This window comes from Lathamus discolor, chromosome 3 (assembly GCF_037157495.1).
Source record: "Lathamus discolor isolate bLatDis1 chromosome 3, bLatDis1.hap1, whole genome shotgun sequence".
Classification (NCBI taxonomy): domain Eukaryota; kingdom Metazoa; phylum Chordata; class Aves; order Psittaciformes; family Psittacidae; genus Lathamus; species Lathamus discolor.
This window is the reverse complement of record NC_088886.1, coordinates 99,798,959-99,820,490: the sequence shown is the minus strand read 5'-3', so window position 1 is coordinate 99,820,490 and position 21,532 is coordinate 99,798,959. Positions and strand designations below refer to the sequence as shown.

General features: G+C 40.1%; 1 protein-coding gene across 3 annotated transcripts; it reads right to left on the bottom strand.

Moving 5' to 3' along the window:
• Positions 1 to 10,041: 10,041 nt before the first annotated feature.
• On the bottom strand, positions 10,042 to 21,266 carry GHITM (growth hormone inducible transmembrane protein). 3 transcript variants are annotated; one of them, XM_065670781.1, is made up of 9 exons: positions 20,986 to 21,266; positions 19,390 to 19,549; positions 17,931 to 18,030; positions 16,573 to 16,684; positions 15,295 to 15,436; positions 14,131 to 14,239; positions 12,844 to 13,032; positions 12,093 to 12,264; positions 10,042 to 11,280 (listed from the first exon to the last, which is right to left on the bottom strand). In XM_065670781.1, the coding sequence occupies exons 2-9, from the start codon at positions 19,516 to 19,518 to the stop codon at positions 11,193 to 11,195; spliced, it is 1,041 nt and encodes a 346-aa protein (XP_065526853.1). In that variant the 5' UTR covers positions 19,519 to 19,549; positions 20,986 to 21,266; the 3' UTR covers positions 10,042 to 11,192. The 3 variants fall into 3 exon arrangements, with proteins under 3 accessions (XP_065526853.1, XP_065526854.1, XP_065526852.1); XM_065670782.1 differs by having other exon boundaries at positions 21,013 to 21,266; XM_065670780.1 differs by having other exon boundaries at positions 21,005 to 21,261.
• Positions 21,267 to 21,532: the final 266 nt, after the last annotated feature.

Genomic DNA, 21,532 nt, shown 5'->3' with positions numbered 1-21,532 from the left:
GCAGGGACAGCTGACCCCTACTGACTCAAGCGGTACCCCAGACTACTTGCTGTCATGCTCAACATATAAAGCTGGGGGAGGACTAATGAGGGGATGTTTGGAGTGATAACATTTGTCTTCCGAGTAATCATTACGTATGATGGAGCCCTGCTGTCCTAGGAATGGCTGAACACCTGCCTGCTAATGGGAAGGAGTGAACTGATTCCTTGTTTGGCTTTCCTTGTGAGTGTGGCTTCTGCTTTATCCATTAAACTGTCTTATCAGAACCCACAAATTTTCTCACTTTTGCTCTTCCAATTCTCTTCCCCTGTCCAGACAAGGGAGGAAGTGAGTAAGAGGCTGGTTAGTGCTCAGTTGCTGACTGGGAGTAAACCACAACAATACCCAAAGAACTTTTCATGTCCTTTTAGCGTTGACTAGAACCATTGCCTTCTCTTCCAGTGTGCGCAGTAAGAAATAAAAGTGAATACAGAAGAGGAAGGTAACCAGGTAAGATGGGAGATGAGTTGCATAAGAGAACCTTATCACATGATGGCTACTGACATTTCCAGCTATGTTAATTTAATTCAACTGGAAAAATGTTGGAATGTTAAATGCACTACAGCTGCTGCCAACACCTACTTCAAAAAAACCCAACACCCAAACATTTTTCTTCTGAAATATTTACAACAGAATACTGGCAACAGGAGTGTTTACAAATGACTTCTTTTTTAAACATAGATAACTGCATTATAATCATACCATCCACCCCAAGCAAGAAAGCAGCATGTGCTACTTCGATGCCCCATTTGTTTTCTGCTTGAAAGAGACAGGCTGCTACTGAGTCTGCTCTGTTACAACAATCCAAGCCCTCCAGCTACTGTGACGGGAAATTAAGCACACCTGCACACTTATCACTGCATGCACAAATACCCCACAGAGGGGCAATGAAGCAGGTGGTGGGAAGCTCTGCTGTCTGCCCAGGGGAACAGTTTTAAACGGTTTATGCTCCTGCCTTTCGGCCTGCTCTTATATTTCTGAGTCTGGAGAAGCCAAAACAACTTACTTAAAAGCTATTGTGCCAAAAAGAGCACAAAGGACTTTGCCAGATGAGTCTGAAGTATTGCCCACAAACCTACAAGTCTGTTTGCTACCAAAGGAGGCTGCCACTATCTCTACATCTTTGGTTGAGCAAATCTGATGATCTTGCCTGCAAAGTGGTTTTGGTCCTCAGACCAGAGAGGATCAGTGACTGCTATTTGAGTGTGGCAGAATGGTCAGTTTCTGTGTTTTCCTCTTCTCCAATGTGTACAGTATCTGCAGCCTTGATACTCTCATCTGCCTCAACACTCTCATCTGTTCTGCTGAAGACACATCACCTTCTATAAGAGAAACTATCCTTAGTCTTATGCTTTTTGATCCTCAAACTTTATTTCACACAATCTGCTTTGCCATTGCCAGCTGCCTGTGTCCTCTACTCAGCATATATTTGCCAGTAATTATACTCATTTGGGTCAGCTTTTAAAATATCCCCTTGCCGCGGTTTAAGCCCAGCCGGCAATCCAGAACCTCGCAGCTGCTCACTCACTGCCCCCCTTCCTCCCCCCACTCCTGGAAGGATGGGGAGGAGAATCGGAAGAATGTAACTCCCATGGGTTGAGATAACAGCCCAGTAACTAAGGTATAACACAAACCGCTGCTGCTACCACCAATGATGATAAGGGAAATAACAAGGGAAGAGAATACAACCGCTCACCACCCGCCGACCGATACCCATCCCGACCAAGCAGTGATCTAACCCTTCCGGGTAGCTGCCCCCAGTTTTACATCCCGGGCATAACGTGCTGTGGTATGGAATACCTCTTTGGCTAGTTTGGGTCAGGTGTCCTGTCTCTGCTTCCTCTCGACTTCCCCTCCACCCTGGCAGAGCATGAGGCACAGAAAGTCCTTGGTAAACATTATTGAGCAACAACTAAAAACATCAGTGTTATCAGCGCTGTTCCCAGGCTGAAAGTCAAAACCACAGCACTGCACCAGCTACTAAGAAGGAGAAAAAATGACTGCTACTGCTGAACCCAGGGCACCCCTTACCTGGTGTTCACAGTCACCTCCATTTTTGCCCTTGAGTCTGTCCTCTTTTCGTACTTCTTTCTCACCTTCTGCCACCCCCATGCCTTTCTCTCTCTCTCAAGCAGTTCTCCCCCGGTATTGTTTTCCCTGTATTATGACCTGGTAATAGGTGACCAATACTTTGTGTTACAACTGTTTAACTGATTCCAGCTATTTCTTTCTAAGGCATGAGCCTACTTTTTTTGGCAGAAATATTTTGACTATTCAAGAAAACAGAAGTGCATGAAAATCTAAGTGCTCTTTTTTTTTTAACCAGTCACAAATCATATCTACATGCTTATGCTCTACCACCATTCCCTGTGGGAGAGAAAGTTCAAGCATAAAATTTCCTGCTCATCGCCTGGGCTAAATTTTCACTCAGGATAATCTCTCATAATATGCTGTGGCTAGAAACCCACTAATGCATGCACCAAGCTGAAATGAGCTTGCTTTTGAAATCTCATGGGGAGTTGGAGCTCCCCGTTGAGAGACAGCAAAGTTTGTCCCACCATCACCAGTTGCCCCACCAAGCCAAAGTCACTCTCACCTGCTGCCAGGAAACCCACACCCTCCCTGGCCACAGCAGCCCTCTTTTCATGTTCTCAGCACACCCTTACTACCTGTCCTATTCATCAAAGCATTCAGCTTGCTGTAGCCATGCCAATTCCCAAGAATGCCTTCCCAAAATACATATATGCCAAGTCCATTTTCCTGTCCCTCCTCATGATTGCAGTTTTCCATTCCCTTCTTTTTTGTTATACAAAAAGCCTTGTGTTCTGTATACACCACCAAACACATCCATATACTTCAGAGTGACATGCCTAGTTGTGGCTGGAAGGCCAAAAGTGGCTCAAATTAATACGGGTTTTACTTTATTTGTTTTTGGTTTGTTTGTTGGGTTTTTTTGTTGTTTGTTTTTTAAAAACCTTGCTAGGTATGCAGGTGTTTGTTAAAACCTGTATCATGACAAATATAAGGAACATTACAGCTATGGCAAAAAATTGAGCCTGTAATTAGATTAGCATCTTAAAGACTAACACTGCAATGGACTGTATTATGCTCCCATACACTATGGAAGACATTGACTTAAAGTGCTTCAAATACTCTATTTAAAATTATGACTTTAAAAAGCAGATTTTAATATCCACTCTTAAGCCTGTTTCACATTCATTATTTCCCTAAGGAAAGGTTCATCACGGTGGTGTAATCATCACATCAATTTTCACAAAATATGGCCTTTGCCTACAAGGCACTACTACCTTTTGTATACCTGAAGAAAGTGCAAACACTTTTCACATCCACAGAGCTCAGTATATGCTTATTCTGCTTTCAGTCTTCATAATTTTAATACAAAAGATTCACCTACTAGAGAATTAGGTAAGTTTTAATTAGTGATTTTTGCAAGGCTCTGCTCACTTAGATCCTGCCTGTACAGCTGATAGTCTCCCTATTGCCCTGGCATTCATTAATTCCTTGCTGTTGTGGCAGGATGAGTTATTCTTTGATGTCACCAGCTCTACCCTTCCTTTCTCCCTCCATTGCTAAGATCCTATGCATGTGTTGGTTATTCATTACCTAGACTAGGATAAACACCTGCCTTTACGAGCTGATTTAAATTCCTTCTAATATTTATCCCTGCTGCTCCTTCTTAAGTGACAGAATAGTGGTAGCAAAGGGGTTCTTGACTCCATTTTTGACAGAGCTCTTCCTCTGCCTTCTGCCCTTGACTGTTCCCTTCTTTCCCAAAGGGCACACACTCAGTTGGCTAGCAAACACGCACTACCTAATCCTGGAACTGCTGCTCCTGAAAGCACATCCAGCTCATTTCTCATGCCTGCGAATTTCTATTTCCTTCCTTTTCAGCGCTACAGCCAGTGCTTCTGTGCTGTTACTTACATGTAAATAAAAGGGACAATCAGCACACCGAATTATGGCCATAAAGCTCTGGGGGATTTTTTGCAGGTCCAGCCATGACTCACTGATATGTAAACAGAATTTGGCTAAGAATATCTTTTACAAAAATTCCTTATATTTTTATGTGTCAAAGACCATTAAAGGCAGGTCATATGTTTATCCTGCAATTAAATTAAAATCTGACCCTAAATATTGACTACAGCTAATGTTGCTAAGGATTTCCACAATGTTTCAAGTAATTCCACTTTAAACCATGATCTAAACGGCTGCATAACATTTAATAATTCACTTCAACTTTTTTCACAACCATACAAAAAGGTCATTTTCCTAAGAAAGAGTTCTTTGCAGACTTTACCGGTCAGCTAGTACAAGCAGACCTGACTCATCCCCGTATTTTCAGTTTCCTCAAAAGAATACAAATGAAATTTAGATCTCACCTTATGGAAATATTCAATGTAACTGTAGATTTGCAATTTTCATCTGACTCACCTCACCTCTAACATTGCTGGATGCAATGAAGTAGAATGTACTGGCCTTTGTGAAACCTCCAATAGTACACCTATAAAACAGTAACAGTTGCGTGCCTGGTGTCTTTATACAGCTTGAATTGCTCTCCAAAAGACAAAGATGATTTCTCCCTATTTCTGCTGACATTAAAGAGCAGGACAATTTTTTTTAAACTCTCCCATATTTGAAAATAATTTGGTAAGGCAGCTTATATTTTCTTTGATAAATATCTTCATTTTATAGCTAACTTAGAATTTATAAATGGCTGCCACAAGCTTACTACAAATTTTAAAATGGACTCATTTTGAGAAAAAGAAAAATCCATTTAAATAACTCTTCAATGCTGTATTTAAGTATGGACTGGATTTTTATTCCAGCATGTGACCTTACTGGAGACAGGCTCTTACAACACAGGAAGCAGTACACCAGTCCGTGGCAGCCCTCAATGGAGATGGCTGTTCAGACCTGTAATCTGGCCCTGGAAAGCCAGCTGCTACAAAAGCAAGTAACCTGCTGGCACAACTCACTAACCCAGAATTCACCCCATTTAACCATGCAAGAATAGCCTCTGAACACAAGTCTAACAGAGATCTGACAATCTAGAAACACAAAGGTCTTATTCACACATACGCAAAAATATCTCAGACTAACTGCTTTTAGATCTAACCACCTCTCCTTTGCCAGTGATGAATGGGAATAGGTTCAGAAATACATGCTATCTTTCTTAATTCCTTTGCTCCACTCTGACACTGTTTGTTCAGCTCTTACAGACATCATCATTAACGACTCTGAACAAATCTTCAGCACTAACAGAAGGCATTTCTTTTTACTAACTTGCACACAGTAGCTAAGCTTAAACTGATAGTGTTGGGGTTTTTTGTTTTTTTTCAGTTGGGATTTTTTGCATGTTACAGATGTTACCATCACTATCAATTCACCTTATTCTCAACTGCAGTGATGGTCCATTGAGAGATGAAGATCACTTTTCCTCTGAAGCAGTACAATACATCCTCATCCATTGCCATATTTAAAAAAAATAGTAACTATATATGTATATATAAAAATAAATAAATGATGACACAGATTTCTGAAAGCAATACATCCTGTCAGGATTTCTGAAGAACGTGTAAGAGCAAGAGTAACTGATAGGATTCCTCCCCCCACCGAAGACAATGTAAGGAAACAAAATTACAGACTTTTGCAAATTACATTTGTCCCCAACGAAATGAGAGGAAATACAATCTGAGCTGAAAAGCAAAAATCTCACTCTCTTTTCATTTATGTCTCTTGAGACAAATTCAGACAAAACTTGGGCTCTTAATAAAAGCTTCAGCAGAGTTCTCCTGTCCCATCAGTTTCTAGCTACAAGTAAAACCATTGTTGATGAAGTACAGGTTCTTTCTTCCACTCCTTCCGAGTCACATAAATACAACTGCGGTGATCGTAAATGCTTTGGGTGACAGACTGTGCTCACTGCATTGAAATGGTGCCCAGTGAACTGGATCATGGGGTTTTAGCTCATGCAAGCTTACACAGGTAGCTGACACTAAATCAAACGATTGAACATTCTCTTCAGACAAATGTGTCTCTGTAGGAACTGGCAGGAAAAAGTTGAAACATCCCGTTATAGAAATGTAGATGTGTTAGTTCATGTTCTGGACTTCATATTATGAACTTATTTTGGTTGTGTGCAATGATCAGCATGTCTACAATGTACAGAAGAATAAGGAAGAGGCCTCAGCGGCCAAAAAAGGCATTTATACCCACCCAGAAGGACAAACTCCCTCTGCTATCCCTGCTAGCGCTTCCTGTCAGATCAGTAGAGACAGGATTTATCTATGTTTTTAAGAAAGAGATCAATATGCAGATCAATTACAAAATCTTTCCAGAAAGCCCCAAAGGCTGACAGCTGCACAGTATTTTCTGCTTTGGAGGCTTGCCAGCTTCATTAAATGCCTTATCTATTCAGGAAAAAGAAGCAAGATGCCTTCCCAGACATCTATCATGGCACAACTTCATTTCCTCACAGTAAGTTTTCTGGAGCTAAGCATTGGACAACCAGACTAGTTATTTTGTACAAAAGACTCCATAATGTCATGTATTCTTCTATCATCTTTCTGAAAGAAGGAAAAGCAGAGAAAAGGTGCTTTCTCAAGCAGCAGCTGAAGGGACAAATCTTTTAGAGCCAGGGTAAACTGCAAGAAAGATAATCCTCCCTGTTTAGGCACCTGTGTTTTAATCTCCTTTGGGGGGAAGCAGTGACACGCAGAGGGAATAGCTCTGCTTCCATAACAAGGTTACACAGTTCCTCTCATCACCCTGTCATGAAGGTGTGAGCTCTGGCAGATTAGCTGTCAAAAACACTTTCCTTAATCGTATCTTGCTTGAACTAGAGGACTGGACTACCACAAGAAGAAAATGTTTCCCCTCGCACATAGCACTTAGCACTGCATTCAGTGCCGCACTTCTGGACTGAAGCTTTGCCTCATTTCAGTATGTCCTCTCTTCAGAAGCCTACAGCTACCAGGTAAAATGGCCCTCATTGTATCTCTAGTCTTCCAAGGCTAGAGAGAACAGAAATCACCTAAGAGAGCAGGCGGAAATGGGACACATCTATTATTCCATTTTCACCACGTTGCCTGCAGGAGGGAGGTTAAACCCAACCAAAACAAATACAGCTACAAGCTCCACCTTAACAGAGCAAGGCTATCCAGAAGAATGACCTGTGAAGAGACAAGAGTCAACATGGAGCTTAGAGACCACAACCACCACACACAAAACTCACAGGCATGCTGGCTGGCAGCTCTGCAGGGGCTTTACTTGCAGTGCACTTGCTGAAAGAGCTATCAAAGATGTTTTAAACCCTGCTCCAGGACAGTCTCCTAAGTGATTATCAACTCATCATAAACTGCTAGGAGAAAACAACCTTGGTCTTGCTCTTCATTGTGGTCTTTGATAGTTACTCTATCCCAGATGCTCATTACTGTCTCTAGGAATGAATACAACTACAGTCTGCAGTTTCTATGCTACATATACTTTCCCTTTGAAAACGGAGGACAGCACATACTCCCAGAGAACTAGGCTGGTTGACCATTAGTCCAGATTGAATTAAATTAACTTTGTATCCTGAACATTCTTAATGCTTCCTACATTCTCACAGCTCAAACATTTGTTTCATTTATCCCTAAATTCAACAAGACCATTTACTCCAAGTCTTGTTTTCCTTACGTTTTTATTTTCCTTTTATGCCATAAAGATGTATTTTCCTTGTATTTCCTTATGTTATGAAACAGTTGCTTCAGCCTGGTTAGAATTATTTCACACAAAATACCGATTCTTCTTAGAATGGCATGAGCTTTTAATACAATGAGTAATACATTGGGATACCACCCCCAAGAGGAATGACTCTATGAAGATGCAATTTTAAGAGTTTATCTAGCTTCTTTTTGGCCAGGGCAATGACACACTCTGGAGCATGCCTTAATTTTATAAGAACTCAAACTAAGATTTTTCCTCAAGATTTTCGGACATATCCTTTGTCATTTTTGAAGTATCGGTAACATGACTGTAAGGATACATCCCTTATTTCCCAGGATGATTCAGAAACAGGTACTTCTGCACTCAATTTCCCCCCCAGCCCCAACTCACCTCAGCAAACACCTACAGCCTTTTTCTCAACTGAAAGACGTAATACAGTTGCTGCTCCTTTCATAAAATCAGTGCCTCGAAGATGCCCATCGTGCAAATGCCTCAAACTTCCAGCTGACAGACTCTACAGTCACACACTAGCATCACTGTTTCCACTGAACCTCCAGTGTCCAACCACAACCTTGACATGTGTGTTTTATCATTTTTGGTATTCTTTGACCTCTGTTAAAGGCTTTTCCTTCTTCTGGTAATATTATTCAAGACATAAAAATTAAAAAGAAATTTAAAAGGCTTTATTCCTCAGCTGGTTTTGCATTTCCAAGTTTATATCCTTCTTATAACAACTATTTGCCCTTCTTAGTTTACAGCACATGAAACAGGGCATTAATTAGATGGCCTAACCACAGTGCTGATCAGCTTTTACAGATCTGAAACTTAGGATATAAAGCATCTAATTTCCTTCTGAAAGTATTCAGTGTTTATGAGGAGACAAAAAAGCTCTTCCTCAGCTGTATTTGCTCTGAAAGCTGCTGAGCAAGATACACTTAACAGACCCTAATACAAGTTTTACAATTAGACCTTTCAATTGAGGGTAAAAAAAAAAAAAAAAAAAAAAAAACCACAAACCAAAACCAAAAAACCAACAACCCAATCCAAAATAAATTGCTTACAGTAACATCACCCTGGTAAGTTCAACTGATAAATCTAAACAACTTTTTAGTTCTAGAAAGCTTCCAGGTCTTCAGTTTCTGTTCCAAAAGCAGCCAGCCAGTAAGCCAGCATCAACTGCCAGATGCTTTCCCTGAAATAGTGGGCAGCTGGTTTTATGCCTATCAAACTATCACAATTTAGATTTGTATCTGCCCTCAAAGCCAAGCTGTCTTAATTGAGATAAATCTTTATTTTTCACTTAGGACTTCAAATGTAAAGGAACAACTCTTGATCTTGTTTTTTCTTTTGGACACCCACACACGGCAGCACTGCGTGTTTCCCTACAGGTATCATCTCGCCCATGAGTCAAGCCGCATCTCCTCAGAAGACTGAGCACAGAAGAGTGCTCACGCTTCCTCAAGCACTATTTGGCCTGTTTTTCTCTTGAAAGGTTACTGGATCTTCCCCTGGTGATCTCACTTTCATTGCAAAAATTTTTCCTAGGTAGGGTGTTGTGTTTTCCACCTTACTGTTTCAAACAGTCCAGAATCCCTCTCCTGGCTCAGACAACTTCTAAAACCTTGTCCAGAGAGTCTAGCCAAAAGGTGTTTTCCCAGCTTCTTTATTACAGGTACACATTTTAGAATTTCATCATAAGACAGCATTCTGTACATTTTAGAATTTGAGGACAAGCACACTGCTCTCTTCACCTACAGCAGCAGTATGAAGAACTTGAGCATACAAAATTGCTTATAAACCCCTCTAAATAGGCTACTTACACTTAGCATGATCAGAGATTTCTTCCTCTTTTAAGTACTACACATTTTTCTTCAGCTATTAACAGTGTCACGAACTAGGTGTGCCATATAATCTTTGGGCACAAAGGATTTGCAACAAGGTTCTTCACAATCCAGCTTCTTTCCTATGCTTGACAAGTCTAAAAATACTATGGTATATGACAGACATAAAAGCAGGTCTGCTGTAGTCAGTAGCCAACAGGCTGCACTAAACAGAACCACTCGAAGCAAGCATAGATCAGCATCTTTCATCTGGGAAACATCCCCCAGATTCTAGTCAGTGAAACTGGATATAATTTTTGTTGAGTTTTTGAACAGAAGCATACTCTCTTACAAACGAAACTGTAGCCAAAAAAACCATTTGTAATACTCTTCAAGTTATTAGTGCAGGGGCACTAGAATTTCTATTAACATAGGGACAGTGAGAGCTGTCAGCTTGTGAGACTAGAATTTTATTGTTCAGTCAATACATAAGCACAGCGTATTCACCAGAAACTGAAAGTCAGAGTTGTTGACATTACCTCTAAACTTTCTTGTGCCCAAGAACTCACCTTTTATTCCAACATGAAAGAACAGAGTTTGGTAAGTATTTATTTCTTAGTATTAAATCAATTTCACTGATAGGGAACATTCCTTTTAAACCAAGCTAAACATACCAATTGGGAGTAAAGTTACAGGATGAAGCACACAACAGTATGGTAAATTTATACCTGGGTTTACAGCAGTCTATCCTCAATTCTCTCTTTCTGTGCCAATTGTACAAGCTTGTCACAGATAAGCACTAAAAGCTCTTCTGAAGGACAGAGCTTCATCCACAATACTGAGATTTAGTCACTAAAGACAGACACACGTCTATCGCTGTTCCGTAATTTAGGAAATCTAGTATCAAAAGAACATAGCTATTATATCCACTCAACATTAAAGCACTAAGTTCTCATTTGCACTCCAGAAAGAGACTGAAGTTCACACGGGACAACTGCTGCATGGTTTCCTTATCTTGTCTCATTTACACTTTTTGGTCACCTCACTGGTCAAATCCAATGCATTTCTGACAGCTGCTTAAACCTTGCTGAAATATCTGCCCAGGCAGAAGTCATTACTGCATTTAGTGATGACTGCATTTAGTTATGACACCATAAATTCTTAAGGTGTCACTGAAATTTCATTTATGCAGTCTTAACTGAAAAAAATGCCACATCTCAACAGCATTTCATAAAGTAGCTTGTGTCCCTACCTGTGTAAGGGATACCTGTTTAGAAATGATGGCCTTTACTATGCAACAACAGATAAAAGAGGAAAAAAAAAGCGCCGAATTGCTGTCAAACGCATTGAAAAGCAGACAAGACTATTTTACTCATATATTAAAAATAATTTACTTTCTCAAAATAATGTACAATTAGAAGCAGTTCACACTATTTTAACACTGAGCTGGAAAGTGTTTGAAGAAAATCTAGTACGCCTGAATTACACTGCACTGAAACAATATGCTGAAATGCTTTATATTCCTGACTTGCAGCAATACTTCTTGTAACCATGAATTTTTATTTAGTATGTGCATTAAGGTAGGCTGTCAGACACAGTCTCCGTTTACTTCCTTCTGCTACCTCCACCACCTGCAAGCATGGTGGCTACCCGAATGAAGATGTTCAGTGTATCTGTGTAGATACCCATGCACCTAGAAAACAGGAAATCAAAGTGAATTACTGTTGAACAGAAATAGTATTTGTATTTCACACCATTACACTTCATTTTTAAAAGCCTTCACGAAGCATCTCTAACAAAACCCAACTATGATTGTCCTCAGTGCTTGGTATGTCAAAAAACCCCTGTATTTTTGTTCTACCATCTCTGCCTTCACAGACAGTATACTGTTCTCATACAGGAGCTCTCTGCTTTTATGCTGCACTTTGATCTGTTTAGCTCCAAGAATTTTAAAGAAGGTCAGTATTATTCTTTTTTAATTACAGGAAACCAGAATCAAGGAGATAAACAATTCAATTAAGACAAGACAGACAACATTTACAGGGAAGTTATATGTACTGAGAGTCAATTAATCCTGCTTTCCCTATCTGTCACACTGTTGAACATTTTTATGTAGTGACAAAGGCTAGCAAATATTAAATGACTATGAAAGAGTTATTAGCATTTTTTGTCTCAGCTGGTACTGACAGATATTTTCAGAAAACAGCTATAAATTCTCCCAGCAATGCTTTAGAAAACAAAACTGCTCTTTGGAAGTACTGCTGGAGGCATGTGATACTACATTCACCCATGTTTCTCTCATTTCAGGCAGATGCTTTCAATTTTAACTCCACTAGCTATTTTCACACCACATCTTTAAACCCTGTGATCCTTCACATTTAATAGCAATACACTTTTTAACAGTAAATAAAAGGTCTGGCATAGTTTAAAAGCGTAGTTTGATATAGCCTGAAGCAAATGCTTACACAGTCATTGATATCAGCTGCATTAACACAGAATACTTACGCATTGATTGGATCGTATTTTGTTACTCCATAATATGGAATAGTTTCTGCACGCTTAATAACATGCTGCGTATCGTAGAGCAGGAACATGCCAAAGAGTACTAATCCACCATAAACAGCTACCGAATACAAGCCGGCACCAAAAGCAGAAGTGGGAGGCAAGAACATGGACCCTGGAAAGGAATGCACAATGTACAACAGTACTAAAGACTGCTAACTATATGTATCTGCTACTCTGAGCTGGGTCAAATGGTGGTTACTGTAGCACACATTTTTCAGTGAATACTCAATTCTCAAATTGTGGTGCTTTTTTGATAGCAAGAGCTTTAATACACAAGCTGAAGATGTCACATATACAGCCTGATCTAGCAATTCTGCACACCCTAGGGAATCACAGGTATTTCATGTGAAAGTGCTTCTGACCCCAGGACTACAACTATGCCTAGAAACACAAAAGTGAAAAGAACAAATAGAACAAGATCACATTTACTGTCTTCCCTACCCACTACCAGTAACTAAAAATACAAGCCACCACTACTGGCCATTTTTCAGATTAACGTGCCAGAACTGTAACTTCACATTTACTTTCAGGAACACATTTAACAGAGCATTTTCTGCTGTGCTAGGCCTGCAAGGGCTGTTTACGGCAAAACTTAATCAGACAGACCAGTCTGCAATTAAACAGGAGCTGCATCCTAGCAGTTTAATTTTATAACCTACTTTATCTGATAGTATTAAAAACAGTATTTTACCAATTGAAGAAGCAAGAACAAAGCCTAGGCCTATTCCGAGGGGTCCTCCCATGTTCAGAAATTTTTCACTTGGAGCACACATGGCGACAGTGGAGAGCCCTCCAACAATTCCAGCAGTATACCAGGCAGCTCTGATCAGCAAAGGACCACCCAAGAAGGCTAGAGGAGCCACCACTGCACCCATGACACCTAGCAAAGGAAAACAAAACACCACCCATTATATTCAGAACAGATCTGGTAAAAACACCACCTGCCAAACCAGTTTTGTTTTAGAGCCAGGTAACATGGCTCAAACTAATCCATTTACATGACAAAATACAAACACAGTTGATCATGCACCTCTCTAGAAGGGATCACAATAAACTAGCAACCTTAAATTCCATGACTTACTTTTATCTAGCTCTAGAGAGCACTTCTGGGAGCTGATCTTTGGAAGAAAGACTAACAGCAGTAACATACTGGTATGTTCAGAACAGAGCTGGTAAGAGATACCTGGCACGGACTGATCAAATACATAACAGGCATGGGAGCACTCAACAATGAAAAGCAGAATCGATTTCTGCTACAATAATTACTTCGGCAATAGTTAAGTAATTAAGTCAGACTTTTTGCTAGAATCACGTATGAAACCTCTTATCTAGTCTATTAATATCACATTAGGTTTTAACTTAGCAATCACCAAAAAAACCGCAATTTCTTCTTCGTCAAAATGTTAGCTCTAGAGAGGAAAATACAACTCCAGTGCTTAACACACGTGTTTTTCATGAACCATGAATTATTTCTGGAAAAACAGTTTTGAGAAGTAACAGCCACTGTTATTTGAAGTAGGCATCATTAGTAAGAAAATGATCTGCAGTCGCAGCTTATATACTTGATGGGCACATGTATTTAAGCAGTTTAATACTAAAAAAAAAATAATATTTTTCTAGTCAAGTTTTCAAATACTTTTTTACCCTGCAGAGCTGGAGAACAGGAAGTATAGTGCTTATAGAAGCTATGGTGCCAGAAAGCAATCACAAACCCAAAGCAGCTATGAGATCAACTAATTCTATCCAATGTGGCATACTCATATCTCAATTTTAACTTGAGCATGACTTTTAGAAGATTATGAAAAAATATGGGCACTTAAGGAACCTTCCTGACATTCAAGTCTCTGAAAAAAAAAAAAAATCTAACTCTCCTACAGCAGTGTATAGGCATCTACCTTAAAGTCAAAGTTTCCTTAAATTAAGAATCTGGTCACACTGAAGCACAGAAATCTCTACAATGAAAACTAAAATCACATACCTGAATGCATCATCCAAGCCAAATGTTTAGCAGCTGGACTATTTTCATAGGATATGGACCTGACCAACATTCCAGCACCAATCATAGCTGCAAAAGTTGCGCCTATTGCCTGTAAAAAAAGCGTTACAGAGCTCGAGTTATCATTAGGACATAGTCCCTGTTCTCACTTCCTGAAGTCAGTAGCGTAAATCTGAAAAGAGCAACTTAATTCATAATTGGGGTGTTTGTCAGTTTTTCTCTTGTAAGGTCACAGTAAACAGCTTCCTCATCCTAACTTGCAGTAAGTTCCCATTTTATTCAGGCTTCTAGGAACCCAAGTTTAGTGGTAAAATGGCAACAATCTCTTAATTGTGTAATGCAAGAGCAAGAAAACATACAGTTCTGCCCCTAACTCTAATCCTCATTAGAGTACCTGAAATGTTAGTCTTAGTTTTGTCTTGTACATCTCTCTACACAAAGCTAGCACTTAGTTCACACACTTTTGCCACAAATGATTTTTAAACGTCAGTGTCTCTTCTTACAGATGGTTCCAAGCAGAATTATCCAGCAGCTAGCACACTGGTCAAAAACATACAATTTTGATTTATCAACAAGGATGCACTACTAAATTAATCTCCATAAATTATGTAAACGTTGGCACTTAACTATTATCATTGCATTCGACACACTGAGTATGTACTAAGCAGTCACATTTTGTTAGCAGTATGCTTCGATGATTTGCCTACTAGTATCATTTCAGTCTTGGCAAACAGGAAAGAGATCTCAGAGAGCTATACAGAAAAGCACAGGGAGGAACAGGAATGCACAGGGACATCAGTTTCCATTTTAGAAAGTGACAGAAACAGCTTCGTTAGCCTCAGGTGACTATTTACAACAGATTCCTCTTGCATATAAGTGGTAAGGATAGCACAGCATGGACTTTTTTCTTATATAATTTGTCTCTGACAAACTATGAAGTAGTATAGAAGGTGCACATAACCAAATCCTAATCCACAGAATATCATTAGCATACTTACATAATCTTAATAGATAAGGAGATCAGTGTAAGTGAAGTTTTGACTTACTTTTCACTAAGTAATCCACATTTAATATTTTTTTTATATCAACCAACACATTTAGGATCATTTCCCAGTAAATGTTTTTATTTTTATAACATAAGCTTACCAGCCAGGAGCCTTTTGTCATAAGGCTCATGAGTGCTGGAGATCTGCTTACTGCTACAGCAGACAGTGCCGTCAAGCCAATGCTTCCCGCAAAGTACATGTAAGTAGTTTGAATTCTGTCTTTCACATACTGTGGCCAAATACTGAAAAATAAGCATATAACTTCTAAGTCATGCACAGCTGTACAATTACCAATATCAGAATAAAGACTAATTGAAAACATAATCAAGTAATTAAATATATTCATAGCTATTGATATAAAAAAGGTTTCATAAAAGTGGTGCAATCTAACAACTTCTGCCACGAGTTCATCTTGTAACAGGAGCTGAACTTTTAAATCTTGCTGGTCTAATGTAACATAACTCTCTAGAAACACTGCAAATTGCAAATAATGGTAATTGCAGTTTGATTCTAAGGAGAAAGCATACAGAGGAAACAGAATAACAAATACTTTTTAACTATAGAAAAATAGAGAATGGTGTATGTGTAACAAACTAGTTTAAGGAAAATGCCTACAGAATGGAAACTGAGCACTAAGTAGCTTGCTAAGCAGCTCACAGATTGCTGAGTCACAGTCCACATGATTATCTGACATCACAGGCACGAATGCCATTTTGAGGGCTCTAACAATAGCAACAGACTTAGACATTATGAATGAGTTTTTGCAGTATGATATGGTCATACTGTGGACAGGAAGCTTTCCCTGCTAACACCAAACTTGAACATAATGCACAAATTTTCTCCCATTTCACTTTTTTGACCCATTACTTCAAGGCTTTTGGAGAAAAAAAAACACAGACAGATGTATCAATGAAAAGTTCCTCAGATGCCAAAGTTTTAAGTAAAACGTATTTATTAGAGCACAGCTTATGCCAAGGTAAGTAGCATGTTCCAAGGAGACTCTCTTTCCAACATACAGTATTGAAGCTTAATGAACAGTCTCACAGGAACACCAGGCAAAGTGGTCCTAACAAGTTTCACAGAAGACTACACTTCATAAATTATCTGCGGCACATCTCATAAGGCATATTTATATACTCTGAACAAATAAATTTCAAATTTAGCAAAACAAGTCACTTAAGTCAATATCCACTTAAACCTGGGTAATTTAAATTTTGCTTTCAATTACATTCTTTAAAATCCTGCGCAGAAAACTGAGGGCTTTCTGTTCAGAGCTTAAAAAAAACCCCATAAGCTATGTGTATACTGGGTGTTATCAGCAAAAGAGACATATAATGAGAAGCAAGATTCACTTAAAACAGAAAGCCATCTTACTTACGCAGCTTTTTCAATAGCTCCAATCTCACTGGACATGCCCATTCCATAGTAAGCAAGGGCCCCCAGGCCAACAGCAGCCCCTCCAGCAACAATAAATTTTCCCAGGCGATCAGCTGTATGAAGAAGGAAAAATATCCACGCTGTTACGAATGCTTTTTCTTGAATAGTAACATCCTGATGAGTTTTGTTGTATCAGCAATAGGTGATCCATGTTAGACTTCTTTCTTAAAGTTCCACTTAAGTCACCAGTTCTCAGTGAGCTACATGTGAAAAATCTCTAGATTCACCCTATCAACACAATACAACTTCATAAAATAGTGTGAGAAATAAGAGACCAACTAGTAACATGCCAGGTTTACCAACCTTCATTAGTGACAGCAATTCCAACATAAAACCAGTTAACAGGGTCTCCAGCAGAACAGTTCACCTCTCAGCTGATTTAGTATATCATTTCACTATCCAACTCGCTATAGAACAGGAGAAAAACTACATGCTGTATTCTTTCCTCTCATTCATCTGCCCTTAAATACTTGCTCTATCCAGGGCTCTTTGGCAGCAATTGGATCCAAATAAGTTTATAAAAGGATTCCTAAAGCTCATGAACAACACCACATGATTTACCCTCAGTTTCTGCTGTCTGATTTTTAGAGGCATACTGCCTGTGTGCTAGGTATCAGATTACTGCTACAAACAGAAATATCGATCATTAAATATTGTTACTGTAGAAGAGCTGCTGAGACCAAAGACTTTCAGTTGTGTAACCCCAAGTCTATGCATTTTCCTAATGTGTTATAATCAAGACACTAACCAATCTACATATAGTTTGTCAGCTCGGTGCTATTATAGCACATTTACAAGTCTGTTCTGTCAAATACTGCTACCTAAAAAATCCCTTTGTAATCCACTAAAATTACAATCCACACTAGCTGTACTAACAAGCACTGTAAGACAATGCCCATGTAACACCAGAAACTTTTTTGCAAACTCTACATGCTGCACAAAAATCCTTCCTTTAAACACTATACAAAGTAGATATAACAAAGCAAGCGTGCATACTTTTTAATACCCACAACCAAATCTCCATTAAGAGGCAACTATTTTGACTGAACAGCTCTCAACAGCAGCTTAAAGAGGAAACATGGAATTTCTCTATATTGTGACACATTTGCAGTTTTAAACTCTACAAGGAAACACAAGCAGAGAAACTGTCTCCAGCTGTTAAACAGAGACCCCTAAGCAAACTTACACATGAAACAATATTCTCAGTTTCTTTAATCATTTGAAGAAAACTTGATTCCTTCAAGAAAATTTTAAATTAAGCTTCTAAGATTCTCAGTATTTAAAGCGCAGCTACCTTACCTTTAAGTGCTGTTTCTGCAGACGGCTCAAATGCTGCTTCTTTAATTTCCTGCCCAATTTTCCCACGCCTTACACCTGTTCTTACTCTCGTGGCATAACACTGTTAGATTCAGAAATAACATAAAAAAAGACTAAATGAAACAAGATACAAGACACTTCTTATCAATTTACTTGCTGCATTTAAAATAGTCTCTTAATTATTCCTGCTTACCTCCCAAACACATGAAGTAACTGTGCTCAAGGAAAACAACTGAACATTAAAGTTTAGGAACTGTTGTGAGTAACGTTCACACATTCTAGTAGTACAGCACCAATGCAGGGAATTTCAGAAGCTGATTTTCAGCCTGCATTTCTTTTACTTCAGTCCCACAAGGTCACAAGGCTTTTCTTTTTTTAATACAAAAACATACTATTTACATTTATATGAAAAAATTATGTTTCTTTCTGTTCGAGAACACTCTACATAAACACTCTTCTTGCACAATACTTACACTTTACAGACACTAAATTTGGAAAGCCATCACAAATTCTGCTTTCAACTCTAGCCTTGATTTACAGAATAAACCCTGAATGAAGGCTTATAAAGATTTTTAAGGCTGACAAGCCCCAAATAAACAAAACACGCTGCTCAAAGTCTTTGTAATCTGCAAGAGCAACTAACAATAAACTCATATTTCAGTCCATGAACAACATTTGAAGTTTCCTTACCACTGTCCCAGGAATTTCTAAATTACTATACATGCACCTGAGCTCACTCAAAGCTGTGAGTTTGTTTGAACAATAAAACCTGAAATCTACAAGCCATTAGAGCAATAAAATTCAGGAAGTTTACCACAGCATTTCAGTTTTGTTGTGTTCTGCATCTATCAAAATCTAGCATTTTAATAGTTGTCACCTGAGCAGAAAGCATGTCTGAAATCTCTTCCCTAAATAAAGAATAAAGTGTCTTAGGATGATGACGCTCCAGTTTTTAAAACTGTTTGTTAGGCCAATGATAGTCCTGCCATAATTCAGAAGTTGCTCTAACCTGGACTACAGCTTTAAGCACGCTGAAGTCTTTGAAAAGAAAGTTTCTACCTTAATATTATACTCAAGGTATATATATATTTAATATTACGTTCAAGAGTCTTACTTGGAAGCAGATGACAAGACATCAGACAAGACTTCTGCTGCTTCTACCTTACATAGCAAGACTTATCCACTGCTAATTACCTCATTTAAGTTCTTTTCCAATTTCCATGGACAAATAATAATTGAAATAGAAGATAATAATTCAATTGTTCTTAAACCCCTGGTTTTTGACTGAGTAATGTTATACCCTAAATCAGAGCATGTACCTCAAAGAAACAGGAAGCTCATGATCATTCAAAACAGGTACTCCATTTAAAGCAATTCTTTTGGCAAAACACTCAACCCTTTAAAATAGCAGTCAGAATCATCAGAAAGAGAACTGCCTTACCTGGTTAGGCTGCCAGAGCCTGTATACTTTTATACTGGAGTTCCTCAAAGCTGGGGAAGTCTGAGTAATGGTGGGGCGGACAGTCTGGCATGATAATGCCCTCAGGCATACTAGCCTCGCAGCCAGCATGGTTGCTTAGGTAATTTAATACACTGTGTTCCTGCAAGGGCACGAGAAAAATATGCTTTACTATTTAGTTGCATGGTTTTCAGAAAACAAGGTACACTTACTACTTGCTGTCAACTACTCTATAGACTATAATAGAAACGGTATTATGACTAGAATTATGTAATAACAGCTAGAACCTTCTTAAATATGCAGTTCAATTCTATCTCTATTTGTCTTCCATTTCCAGAGACTTCTCTCACAACTTGCCTGAAAACAGAACATACCATTTATCATACATATAAATTACATCAAAGCCCTTCATGTAGTTATGTTTGAGTTACTTTGCCAACTAACTTTAAGACGTAGCACTTGATGAGTGCTCTGTCCTCCAAATAAACATTCAAAAAGATGATCCGAATCTATTTGAATTTCAGCTAACTATAAACCCAAATAAGCAAACAACACAATATATAGACTAGAAAAAGTTTTAGACAGGTATTAAGCTATCCTTTGAAGAGCTAATTAGCTTTACAGAAACAGCACTGAGTCAAGGTCACAGCCCAGAACACAAGCCCAGGCCAACTTGCGCACTTCTGACCAGAAAACTGTGGTATCACTTGTGGGCAAGTGGACTCCAGACTGCAGCAGTATTAAAACTGCTAGCTTCCTTCCACAAAGAGTGCATAGATTACATAAAGTCCCCAAGCTGTTACAGGTACAAATACTTTAATTATGACTATACACAACCTCTCACAAGATGCCCCAACAACCAATATGTTTTCTTTCACACAGCTGTTTGTAGCTTGCATGTACAGTACTGAATAGAAAAAGTATTCTAAATGAAGGTAATTTTAAAGCTGCATGAGAAATGAGCATCCACAGCAGTGGAGAGCTAGCATTAACCACAAACAAGACAAGGTTGCGAAATAACCCTGCTGCTAGAAAATGTTACTTCACTTTGAAGCTCGGTTATGAAATCCTCCTTTTTTAATCGAAATTAGTTTCAGATTCATCGAGTCTATGCCACTAAACCCACTCTTCCACTGGGATTACACCGTTTGCAGGAATTTACAGTGACAACTCCGTGATTATGATATGTTTTTGAAACTGGTAACTGAAGCCAGACAACTTCAAGCATTAAGAACAAGGACGAACGACACAAGAATTAAAAAAACCCAAAACAGCATCCGCTTCCCAGCATATTAACCGGCAAACAGAACAGTAAGGAAACACAGCGAAACTACTGCTGCACCGAAGCATAAGGAAACCCATTCAGGCCTAGGCAGAGCGGCATGACTCCACGAAGGGAACAGGGACGAGTCCAGCACCCGCCTCAAGCCTAGGCCCAGGCCAGGCCGCGGGCCCTCAGTCGCTCTCGGCAGGGCCCTGTTCCCACCGCTGCCACCTCCGCCTCTGCACCCCACGGAGCCCCGTCCCGCTGCAGTCCCGCTGCACCCCTGCTGCACCCCCGCCGCCGCCCCTGCACACCTACGCGGCCGCTCCTCACCCTCTCACCCCGACCGACACTTCCCCGTCACCGAACACCCAGCTCCGCAGCAAGGCCTCCGGAAGTGACGCCTGGCTGCTCCAAGCTCTCCCGGCGACTGGCTCCCTCACGCCACGTGACTCCGGAGCAGGCAAGCGCCATTGGCTCGGGGCGGCCGGGTGAAGTGACGCGCTGCGGTCGGACCGCGGGGCGCGGCAGCCATCTTTGCAGAGGGCAGGGAAGTTTCTGGAAGCCCCACCCGCAGGTGGGGGTCTGTCTGACGCAACCGTGGCCGCCGCAGACCGTCAGTCAGGCGCTCCCCGCGGGACGCACAGGGCGGACAGCGCTGACTGGCAGCCATTTCACCGCGGAGCCCCCATTTTGAGCGGGGCTCCGTCGGGCGCTGGAGCCGGCGGGGTCACTCCAGCAGCGAAGGCAAGAGGAAGAGAGGGGAGGAGAGGCTAGGCGCAGTGCGGCAGCGCCCCTCCCGCGGGGCGGGGAGCGGGAGGCTAGCCTGGCCTCTGCAGGTGACAGGCGGTCTGGAGGCCT

Coding starts and splice junctions, on each gene's coding strand:
- GHITM (XM_065670781.1), bottom strand. CDS start 19,518: ATGCTGGCTGCGAGGCTAGTATGCCTGAGGGCATTATCATGCCAGACT. Junction 12,265..12,843: donor TGTTCTTGCTTCTTCAATTG/GTAAAATACTGT, acceptor ATTCCTTTCCAG/GGTCCATGTTCTTGCCTCCC. Junction 11,281..12,092: donor AAATACGATCCAATCAATGC/GTAAGTATTCTG, acceptor CCTGTTTTCTAG/GTGCATGGGTATCTACACAG.